The following is a 24,598-nucleotide window of genomic DNA, read 5'->3' on the forward strand; positions in this document are numbered from 1 at the left end:
ACCCTCCCACTATGTGAAAAGCCTGCTGCTTCCCACACGCTGGGTTTCTGACTCCCTGAAAAACCTGACCTCACAAAATCTGATTGTACAGGAGGGCATCCTGGTTTGGGACCCTGATAATGCTTTTATGAAATATTTTTTCCTCTTTCTCTCCCTTTTTTTGAAAAGTTGTAATGAAAATTCCGGGCTCTTGGCCAGCCCGTGGGATGTGATACAGTGAAAATATTTCTGGTGCCCTTTGTTACGGCTCAGCTTTGATTAGGCCTGTTTCCCGTAAGCTTAATTTTGCCCCCCTTCCCCAGCCTCCCCCATTTTTCATGGCTAAGAAGACTGACACAGCCAAGGTTAAGCCTTTGTTGTGCAAACTGCTGCGGCCCAGTACAGGCAACAGCAGAAGGGAGAAACCGAGAGCAGCATTTCCCCTGAGCATGTACATCCTTTCTCCCAAAGCTGTCTTTCTTTAGGGCGCAGATGACGAGCTATATGGGAACCACTGGTACCCAAGGTGTCTCAGGAAACCCTTGTGCAACCTGTCTAAGTCAGAATCTCCAGCAGTCTCTCTCCGAGGTTTGTATGCAGAGGGAGGAGACCTCTGCAGAGGCAGTCAACAGTGACACTCCTTTGATCTCCCTGTGGTTCTCCATTTCAAAAGAAGTGGTTGCAGCTTTTTTTTAATACTGCTTTGACCTCGGATTTACAGCTCTTCTCACCCTTGCAGCTGAGAACACTTTACAGACATCACTGTGCCAGGCCCATGGAGGTGCTCCTGTCATACTCATGTGGTGGTGGAGGAACCGCGACAGGGACCCCAGGCGTGGGCCATGTCAGAGCGATACAGGGCCTCCAAGTGATAGGGCAATACCGTGACTCCAGCCTGCTGGCCCTGTGCTCTTCAGAGGCACAGCAGGCCTCCTTGCCCTCCAGCAGTGGTCCACCAAGACTGGGAGGCCCCTCAGGGTACCCAGGTAAAGAGATGGAGAGCATGGGCAGTGCTGTCTCTTGGGGTACAAGGGATCTGGGCAGGGAAAAGCCTCAGCAGTTGACCAAAGTTTCAGTGTGGCCCACCTGACAGCATGTAGCAGAGCCATGACTCAAATCAAGATATCCAGGCATTACTCCTGTAAGCTCAGCATTTGTGAGGCTGAGGCAGGAGACTGTCACAAGTTTGAGGCCAGCAAGGGCCATAGAGCTACACCCTGTCTCAAAAAACCACAAAAGAGATGGAGAGCATGGGCAGTGCTGTCTCTTGGGGTACAAGGGATCTGGGCAGGGAAAAGCCTCAGCAGTTGACCAAAGTTTCAGTGTGGCCCACCTGACAGCATGTAGCAGAGCCATGACTCAAATCAAGATATCCAGGCATTACTCCTGTAAGCTCAGCATTTGTGAGGCTGAGGCAGGAGAGTGTCACAAGTTTGAGGCCAGCAAGGGCCATAGAGCTACACCCTGTCTCAAAAAACCACAAAAGAAGGGCCAGTGATTTAGCTCAGCAGCATTAGCACCTGACTGGCAAGCAAGAGGTTGTGAGTTCAACCCCTGGGTGGGGAGAGAGGGGACGACAAAAGGAAAACCACACCAGGACTCCTAGATTGGTTTCTCAAGAGGCCATCTGCTGAGATTTTGTTTATGAAGGGACAGGGAGGAACACTCCAGCACTGGAGCTTTGCTTTCAACTGCTGGTATGAAATGAACACGCAGTCTGCTTGGTGGGGGCTGTCGCAGGCCCCGGCCATCATAGCTCAGTGAAAATGCAGAAGCAGACTGAGGAGCTGACAGTGGCAAGACGATGAGGGACACAGATCCTGGGCAGCATCTTGGGTTGTGATGATTCGGCCTCTGTAAAACTGAGTGACCCCAGAAAGAAAGAAGGCGGCAGGGATGTCCAGGGTGGGTGGTGGCCCTGGGCTCTCCGCACCAACTGCAGCAGTGGATAAAGTCTCCAACGACCCAGCAGCCAGCAGTAGGCGCACCCCGCTTCAGGGTTCTCTCTGGCTAGGCATTGCAAACATGTGTTCATACTTCCAAACACCCTGCAGAAAGCCTCCCTACATGGCACCCTACAGCTCCACAACTCAGCAGCCCCGCTTCCCCCACAAGGTAACTAATGCCCACACAGTGCAGCTTGGCACCTGCTGCTCTCCAGCTCATAGAGTGGCAATGGAGGGGGCGGGATGCTTCCAGAGTCCAACCGTGTCTCTGTCTTCTTTTCTCCCCATGCTCAGGACATTATGTCAGTGCTTGATGACTTACTGGCATTGAGAACAAACTAAACTTCGTACATTGGCACTCTCTGGCTAAATGACTGTGTGTGGCACTGGCAACCGAGACCAAGGCCTTGCGTGTCCTAGACAGGCAATTCTACGGGCTAGCCACCCCCACCGCCCTTCCCGAGTTTCGATAAGGAATGTAGATAGATATGGCTGGTGACACACTACGCATCTGGGAATACTAATTACACAGCATCTTAAGACATTGCCCTTCATACTGTACAAATAAACGGCTACATGTCCTACTGGTAAACTTTTTGAACACCTTAATACAAATATAAAATGCCTACATAAAGAAGCACTACAACCTTTTAGGTAACCTTTCTCGTCATCACCTGGAGGACATGATATGGTACAGAGAGCTGAACAGAACTCTCCTGAATCATCTTACAGGTTTTCACAGTCAAAGAAGTAACAGCTTCCAGTTTTGATCAGCAATTTAGTCCACAGGACAGAACAGGCAGGTGTCTGGGCTCCAGCACCAGGGCCCAGAGTGCCAGTCTCGCCCGCTCGCTGAGGGTGCCGGAGGGAGCTCACCCTGCACTTCAACATGGAAACATGGCCAGCGGAGTGCTCCCTGGATTTTTGATCTACAAAACTGTGAGCCAGAATAAAGTATTTGTTGCTATACGGCATCAAGTCAAAATGGATTTGAAAGTTTGGGAGCAGGGCGGGGAAAAACAAATCTTGGGGTTTAGAAACTTATTAAAAGTTTTTGTTCTTTTAACTCCCCAAATTTCCAAATGTTTACAGTCACAGGCTCTCTGCTTTGTCTTGGGGCCCCAGCCATGCACACAGAGTCTGAGGTCCCGTCCTCTAGAATTATTCCAGGTTCTCTAAAACTGAAACACTTAGGGCCAAGGATTTAGCTCAGCTGTATAAGCGCCTGCCTGGCAAGCTCTAGGTTGTGAGTTCAATCCCCGGTACCAAAAAATAAAAAACTGAAACACTTCCCTTCATAAACTGAAGCCCAGAAAATCTCTCAGGATGCCACAAACCTCCTCAGTAGATATGTCACAGGGCACTTGTCAGGAGAACCAAACTCTGACCTTGGGAGACCTGTCTCTACACCCATGATCAACTCACCCAAAGGCACTCCACACATGCTGCTCCAGCCCACTACGATGATCCAACACAGGAAAATCACCATTTCTTGCCCAACTGAAATAAATAAATACATGAAGCTAAGTTCTGCACAGGGGAACAAACCGACAATGGCAGGAGCGGAAAATTTAACCAAAGCACCACCAGGAAACTCTTTCTTATAGCCCTGTTCAGAAGGCCTTCAGTGGTGTTACACTCACACAGCTGAGACACAGGGAAGCGTCCCGCAGTCTGTACCAGGACGATAATAAAACGGCATGTGGTAATGACCAAGAGACCGAAAGAGGAAACACCCACCAGCAGCCGCACGGTCTGCAGAGCGGCAGGGACCTGGCAGCTCCAGCCTCCTCCACCCCCTTGGCTCTCACCTCCTTCACGCACACACATGGATGCACGCACACATGCATACACGTACACACACTCTTTCATGATTTTAAAGCCAAGCTGCAATTGGTGAACGGCTTACCCTACTGCTAAACACAGTATTTTACTCTTGATTGGCTCCATAAACCTGCTGAGAAAAATAAACAATGCTTTTCAACCTTATGAATAATCTAGAACACAGAACCGTGGACGAACAGTGGAGTTGATTTATTGCCTGTGATAAGCAGAACAGGAAGACCCAGTGTGGCACGGTGAATCCCAAAGTCCTAGCCTATCTTTAGGCACCTGAGTTAACAAGGATTTTCTGTCCATTATACAAAGGCACAGGCTTGGAAAAAAGGTATTTAGCATGTGGTAAAAACAGCAACATGATCAAGATCTTGCAAATCAACACAGAGCCAAAAGCAAGGAAAACAGTGCCTTCCAACACTAAGCAGTATCCCTGTGTAGCTGGCAATTTGCATCTGTATGATTATAATGGCTTCCTGAGGGGAAGAACTGGAGACTGAGCACCAGGCCTTTGCCCAGAATTACAACCTCACTGAGCCACAGCCCTTTCTGAGACAAGATTGCCCAGGCTGAGTGGGAACTGCACCATCACATCTGACTATGATTTATTTGTAACGTATTATCCACACTAGTGAACCTACACATGGGACTTTTTATTTTTTGAGACAAGTTATTCCTAGTTACTAAATTATTCTGAGTTTGAACTTGCAATCCTCCTGCCTCAGCCTCCCAAGTACTTATAGGCATTTGCCACCATGCTCAGCATATATTTCATTTTTAACGAATATTAGTAAGTTATTACACAGTGTACTCCAAGTGCCAAAGAGGCATTAAGATGAGATTTCTGCCCAGATCTTGCATTCTATGTAAGTACACGTACCAATGAACATACACACGTGAGCTAAACAGAAATGCATGGGAAAGAAGCAGAGCTCAAAGTCCAAGACTAAACTAAAATGCTGATTTTTAAAGTTCTGCTAGAAGGGGCTGGAGATTTAGCTCAGTGGCATAAGCACCTGCCTTGCAAGTAGGCAGTCGTGAGTTCGATCCCCGGTACCGATAAAAATGAAAAAGACAAAAAAAAAAAAAAAAAAAAAAAAAAAAAACCAAAAAAAATAAAGTTCTGCTAGAAAAGATGAGCTGGGCTCCTGTGTAACAGCAAGTGTGGTTAGAGGGTATCAAGCTTTCTTTCCCAGTCATGCAGCCCAGCACAATTTCTACAAAGGAGGTCACTCAGGCACCTTCCGGAGAAGGGCCTTGTGGGTACTCTCTCACTCAGCTCTCATCCCCCAAAACACAGGCCCTGTGGTACCAAAGCTTCCCCCAACTCCCAGCTCTGCTGGCAGAGATAGTCAGATCGCAGGAATTATCAACAGGATTCACAAGGCAAACTCAACATACCTGAACAGAGCAAATAATCTTATTTCCAAATCAGAGAAGAAAAAACAATGAAAGAAAACAAGGCCTCTGAAGTGAAACTGTATTCACAAGTTAAATAGCTCAGGGCTGGGTGTGGCTCAGAGCTGGCGCCCTGCCCCACAAGCACAAGGCCTAGGTTCAACCTCTGCACTGCAAAGAGAAGATCAGAAAACCTGGCACCCATAACATAACTGACAGTTTTCCAATTATATACAATACAAATTTTACCTGGGGAAGGGGATCTTTCCTACGGGCGTGAAACTGTGAATAACACTGAAGTTAATGTTTTACCCTACTTCTCAGAACAATGTAATTAATTTTTATCTGTCCTAAGAACTACTCAAGAGCATAACTTCAAATAAGAATAAATTATTCAAGGATTGTAATTTTAGTTACACTTTAAAACTTACTTTTAATGTTAGCTCTTAGGTAAACTAGACCTATTTTAAGAACATCAGCAAACTAAGTTTTCAAAGTTAGGATGGGCGGGGCTGGGGATTTAGCTCAGCTGGCATAAGCGCCTTGCCTTGCAAGCAGGCAGTCGTGAGTTCGGTCCCTGGTACCGATAAAAAGGAAAAAAGACAAAAAAAAAAAAAAAACCTTAGAATGGGCTCAGAAATCTTAGAAAGCTAAAAAAAATCCGTGGTGTTTTTAATATAACATACGCCTCAAGTGGATAAACCCATTAACTAAAAATCACAATTATCTAAATTTGCACATCTTACAAATCTGTTTTGCTAGCTAATAAAAATAGTTGAGGCCAGCTCAGTTTAAATCATAAATATCTCCACCACAAGGTCATCTAAAGACCACAAGATCTAGGTAAGTCACAAGAAACACCCCCAGCACATGCCATCTGACCCTCATGAGCAGCATTTTGTTCAACAGCACTTTGAATGTCCAAGGCAGTCTTCAATTTGAGCAGCTTCTCCAAGCAGTACACTTCACGCCAATTAAAGCACTACCAAGTGTTTCCACTAGTTCCCACGTAGGCTGCAGCCAAGGGCAAATCCAAGACACCGACACTGAAAAAAGCGAATAGCCACGGTCTCTGGCTTCAAAGTCACGTAATTTTTTAATACTTCCTCTTCCTTCCAACCTCTGCATGGAAAGTTTCTTACATGCAAATTACTGAACTGCTGCACTTACACAAGGGAATCAGTCAACCTCCCTTTGATTATTACCTTAGTTAAAACTGGATCACTGCCTAGTCAAAAGATCAGTTTAGAGGATCAGAATTAATAGAATCAAGCCTCTGCTGCCCTTTAATGGGAACAAACCCTCAGCAATGGAACTGCTGCAGGCTCACAGCACTTGCTGCCTAAATGCAGCGCCTGTTTCTACTGGCACTCATTCTGCCTTGAGTGGAAGTTCCAATTATTTGTATCTATGCAGGATAGGTTATTAAAAGAAACAGCCTGGCACATAAATGTTTCTCTCTTTATCCATCCTACCAATTCCTCAAAGTACTTGTTTCTTTTTATAAGGGGTACTAGGAAAAGAAAACAACACCTGAAAACACTATAGTACTAAAGAACATGCAAGCCTCATATTATAAGTGAATGCCATCCTTTGAAATAAAAAGATCTGTCAGAATCTAAAATAGGCCGGGGGTAAAGCTCAGTGGCACAGCACCTGCCTGGCAAGTGCAAGGTCCTGAATTTGACTCTAAGTACAAAAAAACTCAAAACACACACACACCACACAAAAACACACCCTAAATTAAGAGTCTAGTATAGTATAATTTACATACTATGTCTACATGTCACAAGGTATGGAGAAGAGCAAGAATTCTTTCTACCTTTTGGTACTGGGGTTAGAACTCATGACCTTACACTTGCCAGACAGGCACTTATGCTGCTGAGCTAAATCCCTGGCTCAAAAGCAAGAATCCTTATATGAAGTAAGACAGGAATTACAATTGTGTTTCTAAGTGGGATGGGAGATGGGAAAAGAAGCTGTATCACAAAATTCTATTGAATAGGAGGTGGCAATGCATGTTTGTAATCCCAGCACTGGGGAAGCAGAGACACCAAGATTGCTAAAAATTTAGGGTCAACCTGGGCAGCAGAGTTCAAGGCCTGCCTGAATGGCACAGCAAGTCCCTGTCTCAAAAACAAACGAAACAAAACAAAAACTTATTACTGAGAATGAAAACATGCCCAAGTACTTTAAGAATGAACATACATACATGTAGCCAGGACTCTGAAGAATGCATTACTATAAACAGTGATACTGGGCGGAGGACTTAGCTCAGAGGCTCAAGTGCTTGCCTGGTAAAAGCCCAAGGTTGTAAGTTCGATCCCCGGCACCAAAAGAAAAAAAAGTGATGCTTCGAGTCTGCAGCTTTCCCAGGCTCCTGGGCAACAAGCACACTGGCCTGAGGACCTACTTATGCAGGGAGGGTGGTCAGTACATGCTCCAGAGTCTCTCAGGTATTGCCATGTGGGCGCGACACATTTGCTCTCAGCAGCATCAAGCTAGTGAGACGTGCATACGTTGCTGTGTAATGCTGCATTAGGCATTAATGAGGCAAGAAAATTGTTTAAGCTATAATCGGGACTAAACAGACCTCGATGCTGAAAGTGCAAACTGAATGCTACAGTCATTTTTAACGTTTCATAACAACAGGTATCTTCATCACCTGATCTTAAAGTCCTTTCTCAATCCTGTGTGTTCTTTACTGGGGGAGGGGGAGATTTGCTCTATGCAAATGACAGTTTGCTTGAAGAAAAGAACAGTGTACTTACATACATATTTAATAGACTTAATTCCCAGAGCATGGCTGGTTTTCTCGTTAATTTTCAAAGTAACCGTTTAAATCTCCAAAACTTTTCATTCCGCCACAGTTAAGTTAAAACATCACAATCAGTTGTCCACTCCTGGGCTCCTGGTCCCAGGCAGAGTCAGGAGCACCTTTTCAACAGAGAAAAACCAAGACAGATGGCAGCTTTCATCCTCACATCGGGTTTAAAATCCCGTTTTCTAGGACCAAGTTACCACCATGCCGCCTGCAGGGCTGTGCTGCAGTCCTGAATTCACCTGCCCTGCCCCTGGCTTTTCCAGGAAGCCTGCCCTGGGCCTCGCCTCACTCACACACACTCTCAGAGAGAAGTCAGGGTGCAGTGGTCTACTCCAAGGTACAGTGTGGGTCAGGTCTCTCTGTATCAGTTTACACGACCTCTCCCGCCGGTGCCCCTGGGAGGCACACTTTGTATCACCTGCCTCTGTGCTTCTGCACATGATCCTGCACGTCCGACACTGGGAAGTCATTTCTCTGCCCCACTCCCATCTATGGACCTGTCAAAAATAAGCCTTTCCTTTAAAGCCCAGTTTCAACACCACCTTCTCCAATCCGCCTTCCAGCATCCCACAGAGCCTCAGCTCACACTGTGGGCTCCCTGCAGCCAGAAACAGCAGCTTGCTTCTCTTCATAGGTATCCCGTCCATCAGAGGACTTCCCCAAAACTTCAGTGCGCTCAATGGAATATTCAGCTCTGCAAATGCTGAGTGAAAATGAGTTTCTACTGCAGCAAATACTAATGCACCAGCAACTGGGCTCACTGATAACAGGAGCTTAATTTCTACCGGGCTGGGTAATCAAAACTAAAACTGAAGAAAGGAAAAAGAAACCTAAGCAATCAAAAGCGACTTTCCAGAAAAGTATATGTCTTTACACCTTCCCCTCCTTCTGGAGGCCCCTAAATACTCTAGGGACATCTCTTTTTGACTCGCCAAACTTCACTGCATCTGACACAGGAACAGCAAAGCCAGATCACTGAGGAAGCACAGAGTTAATCTGCCAAGACACAAAGACTTCAGTTCAAAGGACACTAACACATCCTCAGGCAGAGAGGAGGCATCTTCGCCATCTGTGTAATCACCTCGTGATGTGGCAGAATTCCTTCTGGATGATCCACAGTATTATTCATAACACGGAGTCCCCTCCACAGCAAGCCAAATCTAACTCTTCCAGTCCTCTGTTTTTTAAGATATTACCTAACATCAATGGCCATGTGATTCATCTACCCAACAATAAAACAGCAGTGCTCAAAGTAGAATCAAGACACCCAGCTCCTGACCTTCCCCTCAGCAGCTCCCAGACAGGGCCCTCTGGTTTCTACAAATGGACTCACACCCAAAACCCTAGGACCACGGGCTTCAGAGAGAAGAAATATATAATTTTCTGATTCTTTACGACATTTTAGCTACTCACCGTATACTTCATAAGCATATTGAGGGGCAGACAACATCAGAGAAAGGGAGAAATAATGGTAATAATAAACTACAAAGTATTTGCACAATCATGATACTAGATCTGACTTGTGGTCACTCTTTTGGGTACAAGGTTAACATGGAACGCTCATTCAACTAAACCTCTATAAACAGTTGGTTTTCCGAGATCACAGCCGCTCTTCCCATGTTAGCGGGCAGCAGCGTTGAGAGAAAAGCCAAACGTAGGTCCTATGTAATAAATACCAGAAAATCCAGAGACCAAAAGAGCGAGAAATGCGGCTCACGTGTGTGGCCACCAGGAACTAAATGCAGTTCCTGAGGAACTGATAGCAACAGGCCTCCCTGCTGCACTCCACAGATGAGGAGGAACAGTCTTCTCCAGCCCTCCGTGTTTCAATGCAGAGTGGTTTCAGCAAGACAGAAATGACCAGGAAACTGTTCTCTTATTACTATCCACTGTGCACACGCTAAAGGACAGAGGGGTGGAATCATTTGTCCCAGCCTATGACAAGAGACTGACAGAGGAGGCCAGAACCCTCCCCTAGGTTCTCATGTGCAAGAACAGAGCCGGGCAAGCCTTCTGCAAACACAGCGGCTCCCAACAGGTTCTCCTACGAGAAGCCCGCTGCTGAGAGGAATCCCCAGGTCTTGCGGGGACTGACCTGAACTTGCCACTGCACAGCCCAAGCCGACATCACAGTTAAGAGATCACCAAGTACTATAGTTCCTGGAAAGCCAAGAATAGAACACAGGTCTGCTGACCCTGGCCCCGGTGTCCAGGTAGGCGTGTTCTCTAGGATGTGGGCGCCCTTCTGATGTTTCGACTCACTTGAGAATAGCAAAAGAAGTAAGTTAATAATTCTGGAAAACAGAAGACAACGTGGACATTATCTGGACTGGAGAATTCCCTATAAAAAGGAGCATGACCATAAGACAATTTCCACCAAGGAATTTTCCAACAAAGAACATTGGAAATTGCAAATTTTCTCATCTTTTGCAACAAAAATGAAAAAATAACCTTTGTCCTCCCCTCCCTGTGAGCTGTAAATGATTAGCTTGGCTGTGTGATAACTAGTGTGGAAAATACCAAAGGAGAGGCTCTCCCAGCTTTTTAAAATACTCAAGACTCAGGAACTCCTCCAATGCCACCAACAGAAGAGGACACACTAAGTAGACAGCAGTCACAATGAAGCCACCACTGTTGCAAACCACTCTTCTGCTCATCCCAGCACCGTGCCCCAGTAATGAAACCTGGCACAGGCAGTGTTCTAGGTGCCAGCAGAAGAGCGACTGGGAAAGGTCTCAGGATGGACAAGCTGAGAGTGGTGCACACAAGAAAAGCTGTCACCTAAAATACGCACCATCCACAAGAAGGGACAACCAAGAGGGTGAAGAGGAGGCTGGGTGTGGTGGTGCACACCTGCAATCACAGCACTTGGGAGGTTGCAGCAGGAGACCAGAGTTAGAGGCCACTCTGGGCTACACAATGAGTTCAAGGCCACGGTATACCAGGCCTCTATCTCTAAAAGGGGAGGGAGGTGACAGCAGGAAGAGGTTAGATGAAACTGACTTTAGTTTCTAATCAAAAACAGATGAAAAGTTCAAGGTTAGCCAGGTCTACTTCCACCAGGGAGGTAAAACATTAGAAAAAATTGCACCTGGTGTTTCCAAACAGATAGCAGCTTTCGATTTAATGTCCAACTATGCTGTTACACATTTATTTGTCTTAAACAGTCAAGATAAAATGACTCTCCAGATCTCTCCCACCAAGTTCTTGATGACTTACAACTTCAGCAGAGCGCAGGACATCGAACACTGGAGAGGCCAGTCACAACCTTAGGACGAACCTAACCATTCATCTCTTTCATTCAGTCAAGCCAAAACTATACCTGGTCAAGGCACTTCAATTAATTCTTAAAAATCTGCATCAAACGTGAAGACCTGAAATCTCCAGAAAACCTAAAAGAAGAGTACTTATTTAATTGTCCCATGGTAAATACCTCTTTGCAATCTATTCTGGAAAGCTAAAAAAATTGATTCATCAGTTCCATTCTATATTTAATTTCAATATTTATAAGCAATTTTCTCTGTCATTCTCAATGACCTATCTCAGCATATTTAGATGCATAATAAACACTAAAAGTTTAACTTCATTATCACTGACTGATACAAGTCATCAACCACTCCTGGGCTATGTATTTAAAAATCTCAAAAAACTTCTCCATTATGTGTTACCATGATCCTTAAGGTAGTATTATATATGTAGTAAATGTCCAGAAAAACAAAATAATTTTTAAAAGAGCCAATCAAGTAAGAGGAAGTCAGTAAGCAACATACCACAGAAAACAAAAGAGCAAACCAGCACTGACTGCCTCTTCCTTTATAATGGATATTCTTCAGTCATCCCCCAGCTTCCTAAAAAAGCAGCCCACCTGGGGGGCAGGTTAAATATTAAAGCCGCCTCTCCAGCCCTAAGGAGAACTTCCTGCTCCCAAAAGCTCTGCAGCCTTTTCTGGTCCCTTCCCCAGGACCCCCATTCTGTGGCCTAGCAGGCAGGAAGGCTCCCGCAGGGGTCCTCAGGGTACCTCTAAGGAGATCCCGAGTCGGGCAATCAAGTGCACCTGAATTCCCTCCCAACGTTACCTCCCTGCATTTTCACTCTGACTTTTCCATAGCAAACCCTTCTATCACAACTTTATCAGGAGTTCAGCAGCTGTCAGATCTCAGCCCTCAGTCTATGATATAAAAGGACGTTTTAAGAAGCTCCAGTTAAACAACTTACAAAAGCTCTGGTTTATCAGTCCAGTGAAAAATGCTGTCTTTTAGGGCTGGCATAGTAAAGGAGTTAAAGACACAGGAACATTAAGTAAAGAGGGCAAATCCCAACAGAATTCAAAGTATAGCAAGCTATAAGCCTCTTAATTCTATCAATGTGTTTGGTTGATGAGTTTCGTCCCTTACCATAGCGAAACTAGTGATAAACGCTATCGTCAAACACTGTATTTAAAATTAGATGTTTTTAATAAATAAACAAACAAAATAAAGTTAGAGGTTAAGTTTCCAGCAACCTTTGCCCCTCAACTCACTAATTCTGCCCCCACAGACCTTGCTACAGTTCGGACACATTCTTCAGAGAGGTAAACATGTCCCTTTAGCATCTAAAACTATGAGCTAAAATTAAAAGTCACGGAACTGAGGCAAACAATTGTAGAGGCCAGAGTGCGTCTGAGCACAGCACAGGGTTAAAGGAAACCATTTCGTAAAATCAAATGTGGAGAAGCAGCAGGAGCAGAGAGGAAGAAAACCCAGTTACATAAAGTCCGATTGTACTCACTGTCTCCTTATTGGGAAGCAGCTCCTTTCTAATTCTGAAGAAGTTCTTTCCGTACTGCCGGAGTCCCTTAACGAAGCGCTTCTGTGATAAAAAGAAACAACAAATAGGATGTAAAAGCCAAAAACAAAACAGGATGTCAGCACAAGAAGACATCTGCAATCAGCAGAACCAACCCCCACGGAGAAGTCCTAGCTAGGGAATACTGGCTTTGCCGGGAGCGTTTCAGGAGCACAGCTGGGACCCACAGGCTTCCAGCGGAACCCCGAACTGGGGCACGGGCCGAGAGGAGGGCTTCGCGGGTCCGGAACCAAGATGGTCCGTGCCGCCGCCGTACAGACTCGTCCACCAAGCTGTAAACACAAACATGCCCGCGCCTCAGAGCAGCATGACCACCTTCCACCGGAGAACGAGCTGCCCAGCAGAGTCTGGGAAAAGGGAGAGGGCCGCACAGGGCCCTCCTCCGGAGAAGGGTGCCCCGGAGGGTTAAAAGGCCTCCTTCCGTAATCCAAGGAATGCACCAGGCTGCACTGCTACCGCGGAAGCCCCCAGGGAGCGGATCCCAGCGGGCCTGCCCCGCCATCTCTGGCGCTGAACCCCACTCCAAATAAAGATGCCTCAGCCCCCCACCCCGGCTCCCTACCGGCACCCCTCACCGCCCCCCACCCCCGCAGCAGTCTCGGCTCTCCCGTGCCCAGCCCGGAGACTTTCACTTTGTCCCGTTCTTCCCCAGCAGCCCTCCCACCTCGGCCCCCACCTCGGGGTTCCGAGTCCGGTCTGCGCGGCCGCCCAGGCAGCCACAGGTAAGCGTAGTGTGGGGCGAGGGGCCGCCGCCTGTCACTGGGCACTGGCTCCACAAAGCACAGGGCGGAGGCGGCGACAGGCTGTTCGGCGTGTGACCGTGGCGGGGCCGCAAGGCCGACAGCGCAAGGCTGGGGCCGCCGCCGCCGCAGCCACCGCCGCCGCCGCCGCCGGGGGAGGAGGCTGGAGCACGGAGCACAGAGCGCGGAGCCCGGCACCGCCGAGGGCAGCTGCAAAAGGCGGCCTGGATCGCCGGCCGCGCCTGGCCCCGCCCCCGGCCGACCCCCGCTGGGTAGTGGAGCCCCCTGGGCCCCTGCACTGGGCTTTCTCGGTCCTGCTTCAGAGCCGGAGTGCATCAGGCGGCTAAGCACAAGAAACTTCCTTCCTACCGCGGCGAGCTTGGGGAGAGGCGCCTGCAGGGTCCAGGCCCTCCTAGGGCCGTTGGGTCTCCAGCTCAAGCTTGGGGGGGGGGGGGGTACAGGCCTGCCACTGCTGGGCCACAAGCCCAGTGCGCCTCGCAGGCGAATAAGGGGGCCTATTGGCTGACCCTCACCACCCCTTCCGGTGCGCGATTGTGGGCGGCCGTTCCCTTCCTAGCCCAGGCACTAGCCCACACTTCGCAGGGCACAGATCCACAAGTAAATCACCGCGAAAGAGTCCCAGGCAATAAATCACCTGCCCACGGGGAAGAGGGGCCCTCCTCCTCCTGGTGTTTGATATCCGCCTGGCAAAGGCAGAAGAGGCCCAGACTTGGCCTGCAAAACTCATCTGCAATCTCCTACATCCTGGAGGCCTTGTGTTTTCTGATTTCACCCCTTGCTAAGATATGAGTCATCACTGTCAAATTCCAGGGCAATTCACAGAGTTTGACGGGAAAAATCTGTCAAGGAACCAGCAGACTGCACAGCTTTCTCTGGTCTGAAGAAGTGGCCTGTGTTACTCGACAACAGTATCATTCATATACTCAACAGGTATCGCAGGTTGTGTGCACACAGCATCTCCACAGGGCTGTGGAGGCAGAGATGACCCTGCCTTCAAGGAGTTCCAGGCTAAGCAGGGAAGCAAACAGGTGGACAGATGGACCTCTGGACTGCAGGAAAGCAGCCCAGGAACAAAAAAGGTGGTGGGTGGAGCTCCAAGCCCCTTACTCTGCCTCCTGCTGTCTTAAGAGGAATACACAGGATTTTGCCAGGTGGGCTCCAGCAGGCCTTCAAGTCTTCCAAGAAGGGCACAAGAACATTCTAAGAACTGCGAGGAGGACAGGGTGTTCAGACAGGAGTCCCTGCAGAAAAGACTGGGTAGCAGGTGACAGTGGGGCTGCAGTGAGCCCTGAGGAGCTAGGATTTGAACTGCAGGATCAGGCATACAAAGCAGGAGTGTTCCCTGCAAACACGGGACAGAGACTGCTCCAGGGGCAGGTGGCCGAATGTGAATTAGGGACTGAACAGGCAAGGCCAGTGGCACAGCCCAGGGGTGAGGCGAAGGGGTACCTGACCTACTGTTATCAGGATTCCTGCTTATTGCTGGGCAGGTGGCACATACCCTTAATCCCAACTACTCAGGAGGCTGAGGCAGAATGATCACAAATTCACACGGACCACTTAGCAAGACCCTGGCTCAAAAGATAAAAGGGGGATACAGCTCAGGGGTAGAGTGCTTCTAGGGCTGATCCCTAGGACTGAAAGGGAAAAAAAAAGACGTTCCAGGCTGCCACAGAGCCACATGAAAACCATGCTTGAATGTACCCAAGACTCAGCTGCAAGCACTGCAGGGTGTCAGTGCTGGTGTACAACAGAGCCAAGGCCGCCTCGAAGGCGAGTCTGCCAAAGGTAGAGAGGCCCCAAACTCACTTCCACGTGCTGCACACAACTGTCATGGGCCTATGTCCTCGAGTTGGTGGCTACTAAAATGGATGGACTCACAAATACCTGAAAGGAAACCTCACACAGTCACTGGTTACAGAGGGATAGCAGCTGTGGACTATGGCAAACAATCTCAGGCCGAGAATGTCACTGAAGAGTACTCTGAATGCAAGAAAATAATAAATTAAAACTGACTCACTTTCTAGCATTTTAAAATCTAGAATTAAAAAGACAAAGGTATTCATGGACAGTGACTCATTTTCAGCAGGAAGATAAGTACGTATATAGTCCCGAAGAGCAACTGTGAGACACCTATCCAGCCAGGCTCGCAGGAGTGAAGGGCAGCGCATCAGTGCAGCAAGGAAGCCTGGAAGAGGGTGGGTGCCATGGCCCAAGCAATCCAGAATGCTCTGCCAGGCAGAGGACAAGGGCCAGGTCACCCAGAAGAGGCCACGTCTGTGCAGGCAGAGGGGCCTGAAGGAGGCACCATGGCCGGCGGTAGGGAATGGAAGCTGAGTGGTGATCTGGAGGTACAGACATGGCCAGAGCCATGAACTCAAAGGTGGGCTTCATGCCAGGCAACACACAACAGGTTTATCAGAAGACAGTGACACAAGGCAACTAGCATGTGAGGAAGGCTGATTCTGGAATCTCAGGGTAATGTGCTGAAGTGGACAGGCGAGTTCAGATCCTGTCTCCTCCATGTAGTATGATGCAATCAGGTGGACATCACTCTAGTCTACCATTAGTAAACACCTGCTAAATGCCAAGAACCTCTTTTATGAATTCAAAACCTAAGACAGAAGGCCTATTATTTTCTCAATTTCGCAGCCAAAAAAGTGTAAATGACACAGTTAAGTAACCCGAGCAAGGTCAACCAACTCCTCAGAGGTAAAGAACTCCAGCTCAGTCCCTAAGCCCACGTGCTCTGCCGCGGCCTCTGTAAGTACAGGCATTAATGATGACTGTTTTGTGACTGTGCACTTCGCAGTGGGGTCAGCGTTAGCTCATCAGCTGCTCACTATTCTCCCTGAGGAAGACTGCTCAACACCCTCCTGGCCTGCCCAGCCCTACGCCAGTCCTGCGGCGGGCCCGCATCCCTCTCGTTTTAGCCTCCTAACCTACCTCCCCCAGCCGGCCTGGTTTATGCCTCTGTCCGAAACTACAGGTTACCCTGAATGTCTCACCTCTTTTCCCTCGCCCCTACCTAGGAGAAACACTCTAAGCTCTGCAGGACAGTGTTTGCACCCATGCAGCCCGACTTCAGGGCTCTCTGTCTCTGGGTCTGCGTTGCCCACCTTTCCAGGGCCACTTGTAGAAACCCAAGCTCAAGCCCTTCCTACTCCAGAATGAACTTCCCTGTGCAGTCAGTCCCTTGCATTCTCTTGTTTGTATAAGGCCTGTTCATCCATAAAGTCTGTAATGCTGCGGGACTGAGAATCATGCCACTTTGCCTCCCTATGGCAGCAGGCAATAGCCACTCACTGTATTTTGGAAGCGTAGGGGAATCAACCTTCACGTAAGGAGTGCCTGGGCTGGGGTGATCAGAGTGGAAATTAATAGCCCATTAAAAGCAGCAGGGCCCATGCCAACTCTGGTAGGAGAGAAGGAAGCACTCCTGGCTTTCCTCAGGTCACCTGGGCTAATTCTCTACTCAACCTCCAACTGTAGTCTTCCTCAAAGCTGTCTTCTATGCTTTCTGCTCTCCAAACCCCTCTGAATGTGGCCTCTGCTATTTCTTTAGCTCTAAATGTAACCCAGCCCAGGTGTGGTGTACATGCCTATAATCCCAGCATATGGGAGGCAGAGGCAAGAGAACTGCCACAAATTATGGGCCAAACTAAACTATATACTTAGACCCTGTCTCTAAACAGCCAAATAAAGGTAAACCAAGGTTCTCACGAGTATTTCTAAGGTGATATCTATGTTCCAAACGCACTGAGAGTGTTCACTTGACTATCTCATACACTTCTCAAGCCGCTTCCAGAAATTCGAATTTGACACCTGGTGGTTAAGGAAACCTAGCACGTGTCCATGATTGTGCTATCAAATGTAAAGCACTCTTGGACCCACTTAAAAAAAAAAGAGGAAGTTAAAGCTTCATGTGGCCAGTACTGTTACTTCTCTATGGAAAGCCACAAGGCCTCAAAACCAGCAAAACATCTGCTTTGTAGGGACCAGCTTCTACCCTGTGGTTTACCAGAAACTGAACAGCCTGCCTTTAAAACTAGAACAGAAATGGCCCCTTTAGAGCAGAGAGTGACTGGAATAGTTCAACATGAGAAACAGACCTCTGAGGCTGTTGTCTCCTTTCCCGCCATGGATTCATCCCCTTCAGATGAAGACCTTGATGTTTTGAACTCTAACTTAATGACACTGTCAGCTTATAAATAGACAGGTATTATTAAGCTTCTAAACGAAGTCCATGGACACAGGCTGTTTCTTAACAAACTTCTAGTATTCAGCTGGAATCCAGTATCTAATACGGACCCTCAAGGCTTCATCCTTTATTGCTATGTCCGTTTGTCTCTCTGTCCCCAACACTATACAGGTTATCAGGGTGCCAGGAGGCCCAAGGGGAAAGAAGAATGTGTACATTTAAGAGGTGGTGAGTCACTGGCTTGGGTTACCTTCCAATGCCAGCAGCCCTGCTTTCATGCTCCTTGAGCCTGTGGGCTGCCCACTCACGAACGCACACGCTGAGAGCCTTGGAAGATGACACTTGCTTCTCCGGGGCACATCTTGTCCCACCAATCTGAGTGTACACCCTGCATACACAAAATAAGTCATTTTCTATTTCTGGATCCTCATAGCCAACTGAGACCCAAATAGAAATACGTGTTCCTTTATGGCATAGAGGTTGTTCATTGTTTCCTGCTACTCTAACATTTAGACAAATTGTTATATGCTGTTACTGAGCTGGAACATCCTATCACCAGTAGAAGGTATCTGTCTTTAAGTCTCTAGCAGAGAAAACCCCAACTTCTGGCTAAAAAAAAAAAGCGAGTACCCGAATCTAGTATGCATAGCTGGGTTTTATTGGAATGGATCTGGGAAATGCTACTTCCCATTTTTTGGGAGAATGGAAAGGATGAGTCTTAGGGTCTAGTCTGGTCTTCTGTTTTACGAAGCAAGTTCAAACACAGCCAATCACAGGAATACAAATAATCAGAGCAAAACACAGTAACATTGTGCGAGGTGTGACCAAAACATACAGTGCCTATTTAAATATTTTAAGAAATTTATTGGGGCTGGAGGTTTAGCTCAGCGGCATAAGTGCCTGCCTTAAAGCAGGCAGTCGTGAGTTCAATCCCCGGTACCGATAAAAAGGAAAAAGACAAAAAAAAAAAAAAGAAATTTATTACAGGGCTGGGGATTTAGCTCAGTGCTGTAACCGCCTGCCTGGCAAGCACAAGACTATAAGACTATGAGTTTGGTCCCCAGTACCACACACACAAAACAACTGATTACAGTGGCCGACGATTACCACTAGTGCCTCTCAAAACCCTGGGCCGCACTCCACACACACTTGTCTCACAGGTCCCACCACTTCCTGAAGCGGGTCGGGACGTGTGAGTGTCTTTACTTAGGCTGGCGGTGCTGTCCGGAGTTGACTCAAAATGTTTACCTTTCACGGTCATTCTGACTTTGGGGAAAGCCTGCCAGAGCTGGTAAAGAAGGCAGATGGGGGACATACGATGACAAGTCTGCTTTTCATGGATGGTGCTCAGCATGGCATTCGGCGTATTGTTTTTAAATCACACCTCAAAGACCCTCAAGAAAGAGGACTTCCAGAACTGTCTCAAGAAGTGGCAAGAACAAGGGGATGCGTGAGTTTGCGGCGACAAGGATTAATGGCAATGTGACATTCACTGTGATACAGCGTGTTATTTACTCTGTTTCTGTCATATTATGTATGACACCAAACCTTTGAGCAGCGTAGGCACATTAAGGTGGTGTGTAAACAAGCTGAAGGCCTCATGTCTATCTGGGTGGAGCCTCAGAACAGAATTCAGGGTGCAGATCGGGGTGCCACGCATGCTGCTGCCTGTGTTGATGTTTCGAGATAGTGTTTCTCCAAAAATTGCAAATGGGCAAGTAAAGCTTAGATGCTCATAATTTACTCTTGTTTCAATTTGTTTACCTTTTATATTATTATTTTTCTTTTTTGTTGTACCAGGGATTGAACTCATGACCTCATGCTTGCCAGGCAGGCGCTTGTGCCACTGAGCTAAGTGCCCAGCCCTTGTTTACCTTTTAAATTGACCATAAAATATCTGCTTCATGTAACTAAAAAAAGAAGTCTAAATATTAAATTGGAAAGCAGATACAAGAGCAATGGGCCAAGAGTACATCCTCCGGAGGGCAGGCACGCCTGTGGCCCTTGTCTTCAGAAACATCCTGGCACCAACTGAGGAGGTGCAGGATCTGCCCCTGTCTGCAGCGAGGAGGAGAGCAAAAGCAGAGGCGAGGCCACCAGTGCAGCTAAAAGACACCCCTGCATTAACCCCTGGCTGAGAGCTTTCCAAATTAACTCCCCTGGTGAATTTTAACTAGTGTATCACAGTCAGCAGCGCACCGCGACTTCTGCAAAGTGCCTCAGTCCTCTTACATAACTGTTTAGAAAACACTGCAGGTACTAAAATGATCCCCACAGTGAAAATGGCTTCTCCTGCTCTGCACTGGCACTGGCGTCTGCACAGAATTTTATGTTAATGACTTGCCAGTTCTCAGGGAACTGAAGTGCGGGCAGATCTGCAACCTGCAGGCCCCCAACACAGACAGGACAATGCAGCCCCTCACTCAGGAAGGACAAGCAGTGCGCCCACGCTCCAGTAGAGCTGTGTCCTAAACATGCCTGTGGTACTGGGGACAGGGAGGGAGGGAAGCCTGATGCCAGGCATGGGGAGAAAAGCCTTTCCCAACAGGCACACCAAATGCTGCCTTTTTGTCCCCCTGGCTGCCACAGACTGCTTGGTCCAGCAAGGACAAATTGCAGTCACCTGCACCTTCCCCCAGCATCGACACCTGAAACCCAAGTCCCCTGTCATTTGGGTTTAAATGTTTACATGAAAGGGGGACCTGTTGGGGCTGGGGATTTAGCTCAGCGGCATAAGCACCTGCCTGGCAAGCATGAGGTCTTGAGTCTGACCCCTGGTACCACAAAAAATAAAAAACAAAAAACAAAAAAGAAGGGGGGGGGGCCCTGGGTATAAAGTGCTATTTTGTAAACAAATAGTAGCCTTCTCCACTATGAACCCCTCTCCACTATGAACACGCTTCGCACTCACTAGCACACTTAGCACTTACTCCAGGACAGCTGGAGTTCACAGCTAGACGCCTTTAGATTTTAGAAACAGCCAACAGTGAGAAGACTCACCATGATTGTCATCAGTCCTCACATCTGTCTAACGCTGCCTGCTTCCCTGCTGAGAATGGAAGCCATGCCTTCTACTCTGAGGAGCAGCTTGGGGTCTCAGGACAGCACCACGACACAGGTACTGTCACGGACACCAGGGTCCCGAGTCCAGAGAACCGCTGGGAACATCTGGGAGACAGAGGAGGGCTGGGAGCAGCACAGGTGTGCATGCCAACTGTGCCATGGTGCACTGGCCAGACAGGGTCTATTCTACAGACACAAAAGCTGAAGCCTGGGCACACTGAACATCCTGCCGCCACTTGACGTCATCACTGGGGCCAGGACACAGGCCTGCCAAGGGAACGGTGGGAGGAAGAGCCACGTAGTCAGTGATGGCCAATCTCCAGCACTCTCAATGATATACAGACAGCCCACTGCAGCACGTGTGCCACAGGCTCCGCACCCCGAGTGCTCTGAGGGGTTCACAGGGTGGGGGGATCCTCCACCCACTTAGGGCCGGAAAGGCCTCCCGCCTGTGCGGTACACACGTGCCCCGGCCCCAGGCCTAGTCAGCCTCCCTTAATACTTCCTGCACGGACCCTAGATTCCCAGAGCAGCCCGTTGGCCTCCTTTATCTCCCAGACTGCAACTGGGCTGCGAGTTCTTGGAAAGGTCACTCTGCCAGCATCTGCACACCAACCAGTTCTACCCACCCCCCGGCCCTGCGGGCCGACGCTGCCTCCTCAGTCACTTCTAGGGACCTGGGCCCACCCGAGGATTCCCTGGAGGTGTCCTCGACATCTGAAGCTCTCACGGGATTGAAGTCCCCCTTACCAAAGTCCCAGCTGCCATCTCTTCATTCACCTCACAGCCCTCACACCTCAAAGCCCTCACCCCCAACTTGGCTCCCGAAGCCGGCCTGCTTTCTTAGTGCCCATGTCCCTACTCCGTCACTGCCACAGAACCCCCAGGAAATGCATGGCTTGCCCTCAGCTCTGCTCCCACTCCTCCTTATCCCATGCTTATGTTATTCTGCCACACTGAAGATCAAACGGCAAGCATTCCGCCACTCTGTTTTTAAAAGTTATGCAAGGGCTGGGGATCTAGCTCAGCGGCATAAGTGCTGCTCTGGCAAGCATGAGGTGGTAAGTTTGAGCCCCAGGACAAAAAAAAAAAAAAAATCCTAAATTATAGGGGGCTGGGGATTTAGCTCAGCAGCTCAAATGCTTGCCTGGTAAGTATGAGGTCATGAGTTCCATCCCCAGTATCAAAAAAAAAAAAAAAAAAAGACAATAAACAGTTACACAGATTGTCAGGCATTTAGCTCAGTGGCGCTCACCCGACAAGCACGAGGTGATGAGTTTGATCCCTGGTACCAAAAAAAAAGGTCCACAGATTTATAGTGAAGAAAAAGCACATACTAGAGTGCATGCTGCACAGTAACCCGTGGCCTGCGGAAGGCACAGTTCAGCTTGGAGTGCGCAGTTCTGCCACTCAGTAACCATGCCCCTGTACTGACCAGCAGCCCTCTGTTGGAGTTTCCACACCCCCAAGTCTAAGACCTGTGGGTCTCTACCATCTTCGGAGCCTACCTACTAAGCCTCCAGTTCTCCAGGAGCAGAAACATTAAGGGAGTTAGGCAGCCAAGGATGGCTGAACCCTTTTCAAAAGGAGAAGCTGCAACTTCTGCAGGCTGAGGGACTCTGATAGAAAAAAGAGATCTTTTCCCTAGCCTAGGGCCAAAAGAGTATGTGGCAACCCCACTTGGTAAGTGCCTCCTCTCCTACCAGAAGGCCCCTTTGGGATCACCATGGTTGGAGGAGTAAGTTCAAGGAGCTCTTGGTTCTCATCCCCTCCCAAGGCCAGAGCCACCCTGAGAATCTCGAGGCAGCTTTCACACCCAGCTTGTGATACCCACCAGCCCCCGGCTGCGCTCAGAGCCTTACTTTTCAGGTCCTTCGGGGCTGAGTCAGGGAGGAACAGCAGACTCTTGCTGGCTCAGGGGAAGTGCTAGAAACTCTACAGAAACCAACCACATGTACCTCCCAACCTCTCCTGCCATGCCTATAACCTTCGTGGATTCAGGGGAAGGAGGAACAGGGAGGAATCCCTGGGTAGCCCAGCTGATCAATCCCCTCATCTCACAGGAAGTGATCAGAGCCCATAGAAAATAAAACAAGCCAACAAATGAAATCACATACAAACCTTTACACGTGTGGCTATGTGTTTGCCAGAGGTAGCACCCAAAACTGACTGCACCCCACACACTGCATTTACAAGGAGAGGGTGACATGAGGGCCTCTGTCTCCTCTGGAGCCAGGCGACCTTTCACATCTCACCACAGAATGTGAGAAGGTGGCCCCAGGTCCCTTCTGAGGCTATGTCAGAAAAGCAACACTGTTTCCGCGTGGCTCACTTTCTCCACACACAGGTCTCCAGAGGCCTGAGTGACACTTTAAAGGAACCTTCCCCCACCCTGCCACCCCCTAACTGCGACCTCACCACATCTAGCAAGCTGAACTCACAGAGCCTGAGATATCAAAGGATCAAAGCCTGGTTTTAAATTGGGGTAACTTTTATCCTTAGGTTATCCCAATTAAAACCAGGCTGTCAGGTACCAATAGGAAACCAATACAAGATTCATTACAAAAATCACTAAAAACTTTAACTTCAATGTTAGTCAGCTACTAACTGATTAATTTTGCTTTAGTGAGATAGGGTCTCATCATGTAGCTCAGACTGGCCTTGAATTCACGTTGTAGCCTGAGCTGGTCGTGAACTTGTGGGACCCTCCTGCCTCAGCCCTCTGAGTGTTGGGATTACTCCTGTGTACTACCATGCATGGCTTCAACTATTAATTTAAATGAGTAAAGAATTTCAATTACACTTCCTTGGACAAGGGTAATTTGCATGCCTTACCGCTCTTTATTTGTGGTGTGCCCTACCACAAATAAAGCAAAACAAGTTATGCTTTATTTGAATACCTAGCTCTTATCACTACACATGCTATGACATGATACACAATATGTTGCTGAATAAGAGGGAAACGAAAGGTCATTTGCTCACTGTGACAGCCCTAGGACCCAGAATGGCACCTGACAGCAGGGAGCAGGTGACCCTGTTCACAGGGTAGGAACACATTAAAATGCCTGGGGTGCCCTGCTTTAGTCTCCCCACCGACTCCCTCCGTGACCTCTAATCATCTGCCCTCCAGCCTGATCCCAAGCTTTGGATCTACTTCCACTGCTAAGTTTCTGACTCTCCTACTACCATAACCAATGAAACCAACGGACACCCAGCTCTCCTGTCAGTTCTAACTAGAGGCACAAATTTGTGCCTCAAATTTCCTCAGCATTCAAAGGAAAGCCAATGATTTCCTTTGTCAACACACCTGTGTACTGAACCCTGTCCTGGACAGACCCAATTAGCAAATAAAAGTGACTCCCACTTCCACTCAACGACCACACACCCAAGGTGAAAAGGCCCACGTGCTGGATAGGTAGACAGCACGGGCGTCCAGAGCGAAGGCCCTGAGCCCACTCTTGTCTCTCTTAGGGCCTGCTGGCCAGCCGAAGGCCCTTCACTCCTGCAGACCCGCTGCAAAGCACCATCCTGGATGAGTGCCAGCAAGCATGCGTTAGTGCACTGTCCACTCAGGTGAGACCAGCTAGGTAAACAGCACATTAACTGATGCGCAAGTTCTGCCAGCTAAATACTTCTTGTCAATTATGGCTACACAGCTCTGCTGAAATTAAAAATAACTCAGTGCTAATAACAGAACCCAAACAGGCATTCTCTCTGCAATACCACCCCAGACTCTCCACATGAT

General features: G+C 48.3%; 1 protein-coding gene across 9 annotated transcripts in view; it reads right to left on the minus strand.

Annotated features, from left to right (window-relative positions):
- The window catches only part of Rere (arginine-glutamic acid dipeptide repeats), a 381,226-nt gene that overhangs the window by 49,283 nt on the left and 307,345 nt on the right, over positions 1-24,598 (minus strand). For all 9 annotated transcript variants that reach the window (XM_063235444.1, XM_003471446.5, XM_005004377.4 and 6 more), the window contains one exon: positions 12,751-12,831. In XM_063235444.1, coding sequence (XP_063091514.1) covers positions 12,751-12,831 — 81 coding nt within the window. The remainder of the gene's footprint in view (positions 1-12,750; positions 12,832-24,598) is intronic.

This window comes from Cavia porcellus, unplaced genomic scaffold, assembly GCF_034190915.1.
Source record: "Cavia porcellus strain 051 isolate PalLab524CR breed Dunkin Hartley unplaced genomic scaffold, mCavPor4.1 scaffold_25, whole genome shotgun sequence".
NCBI classification, from domain to species: domain Eukaryota; kingdom Metazoa; phylum Chordata; class Mammalia; order Rodentia; family Caviidae; genus Cavia; species Cavia porcellus.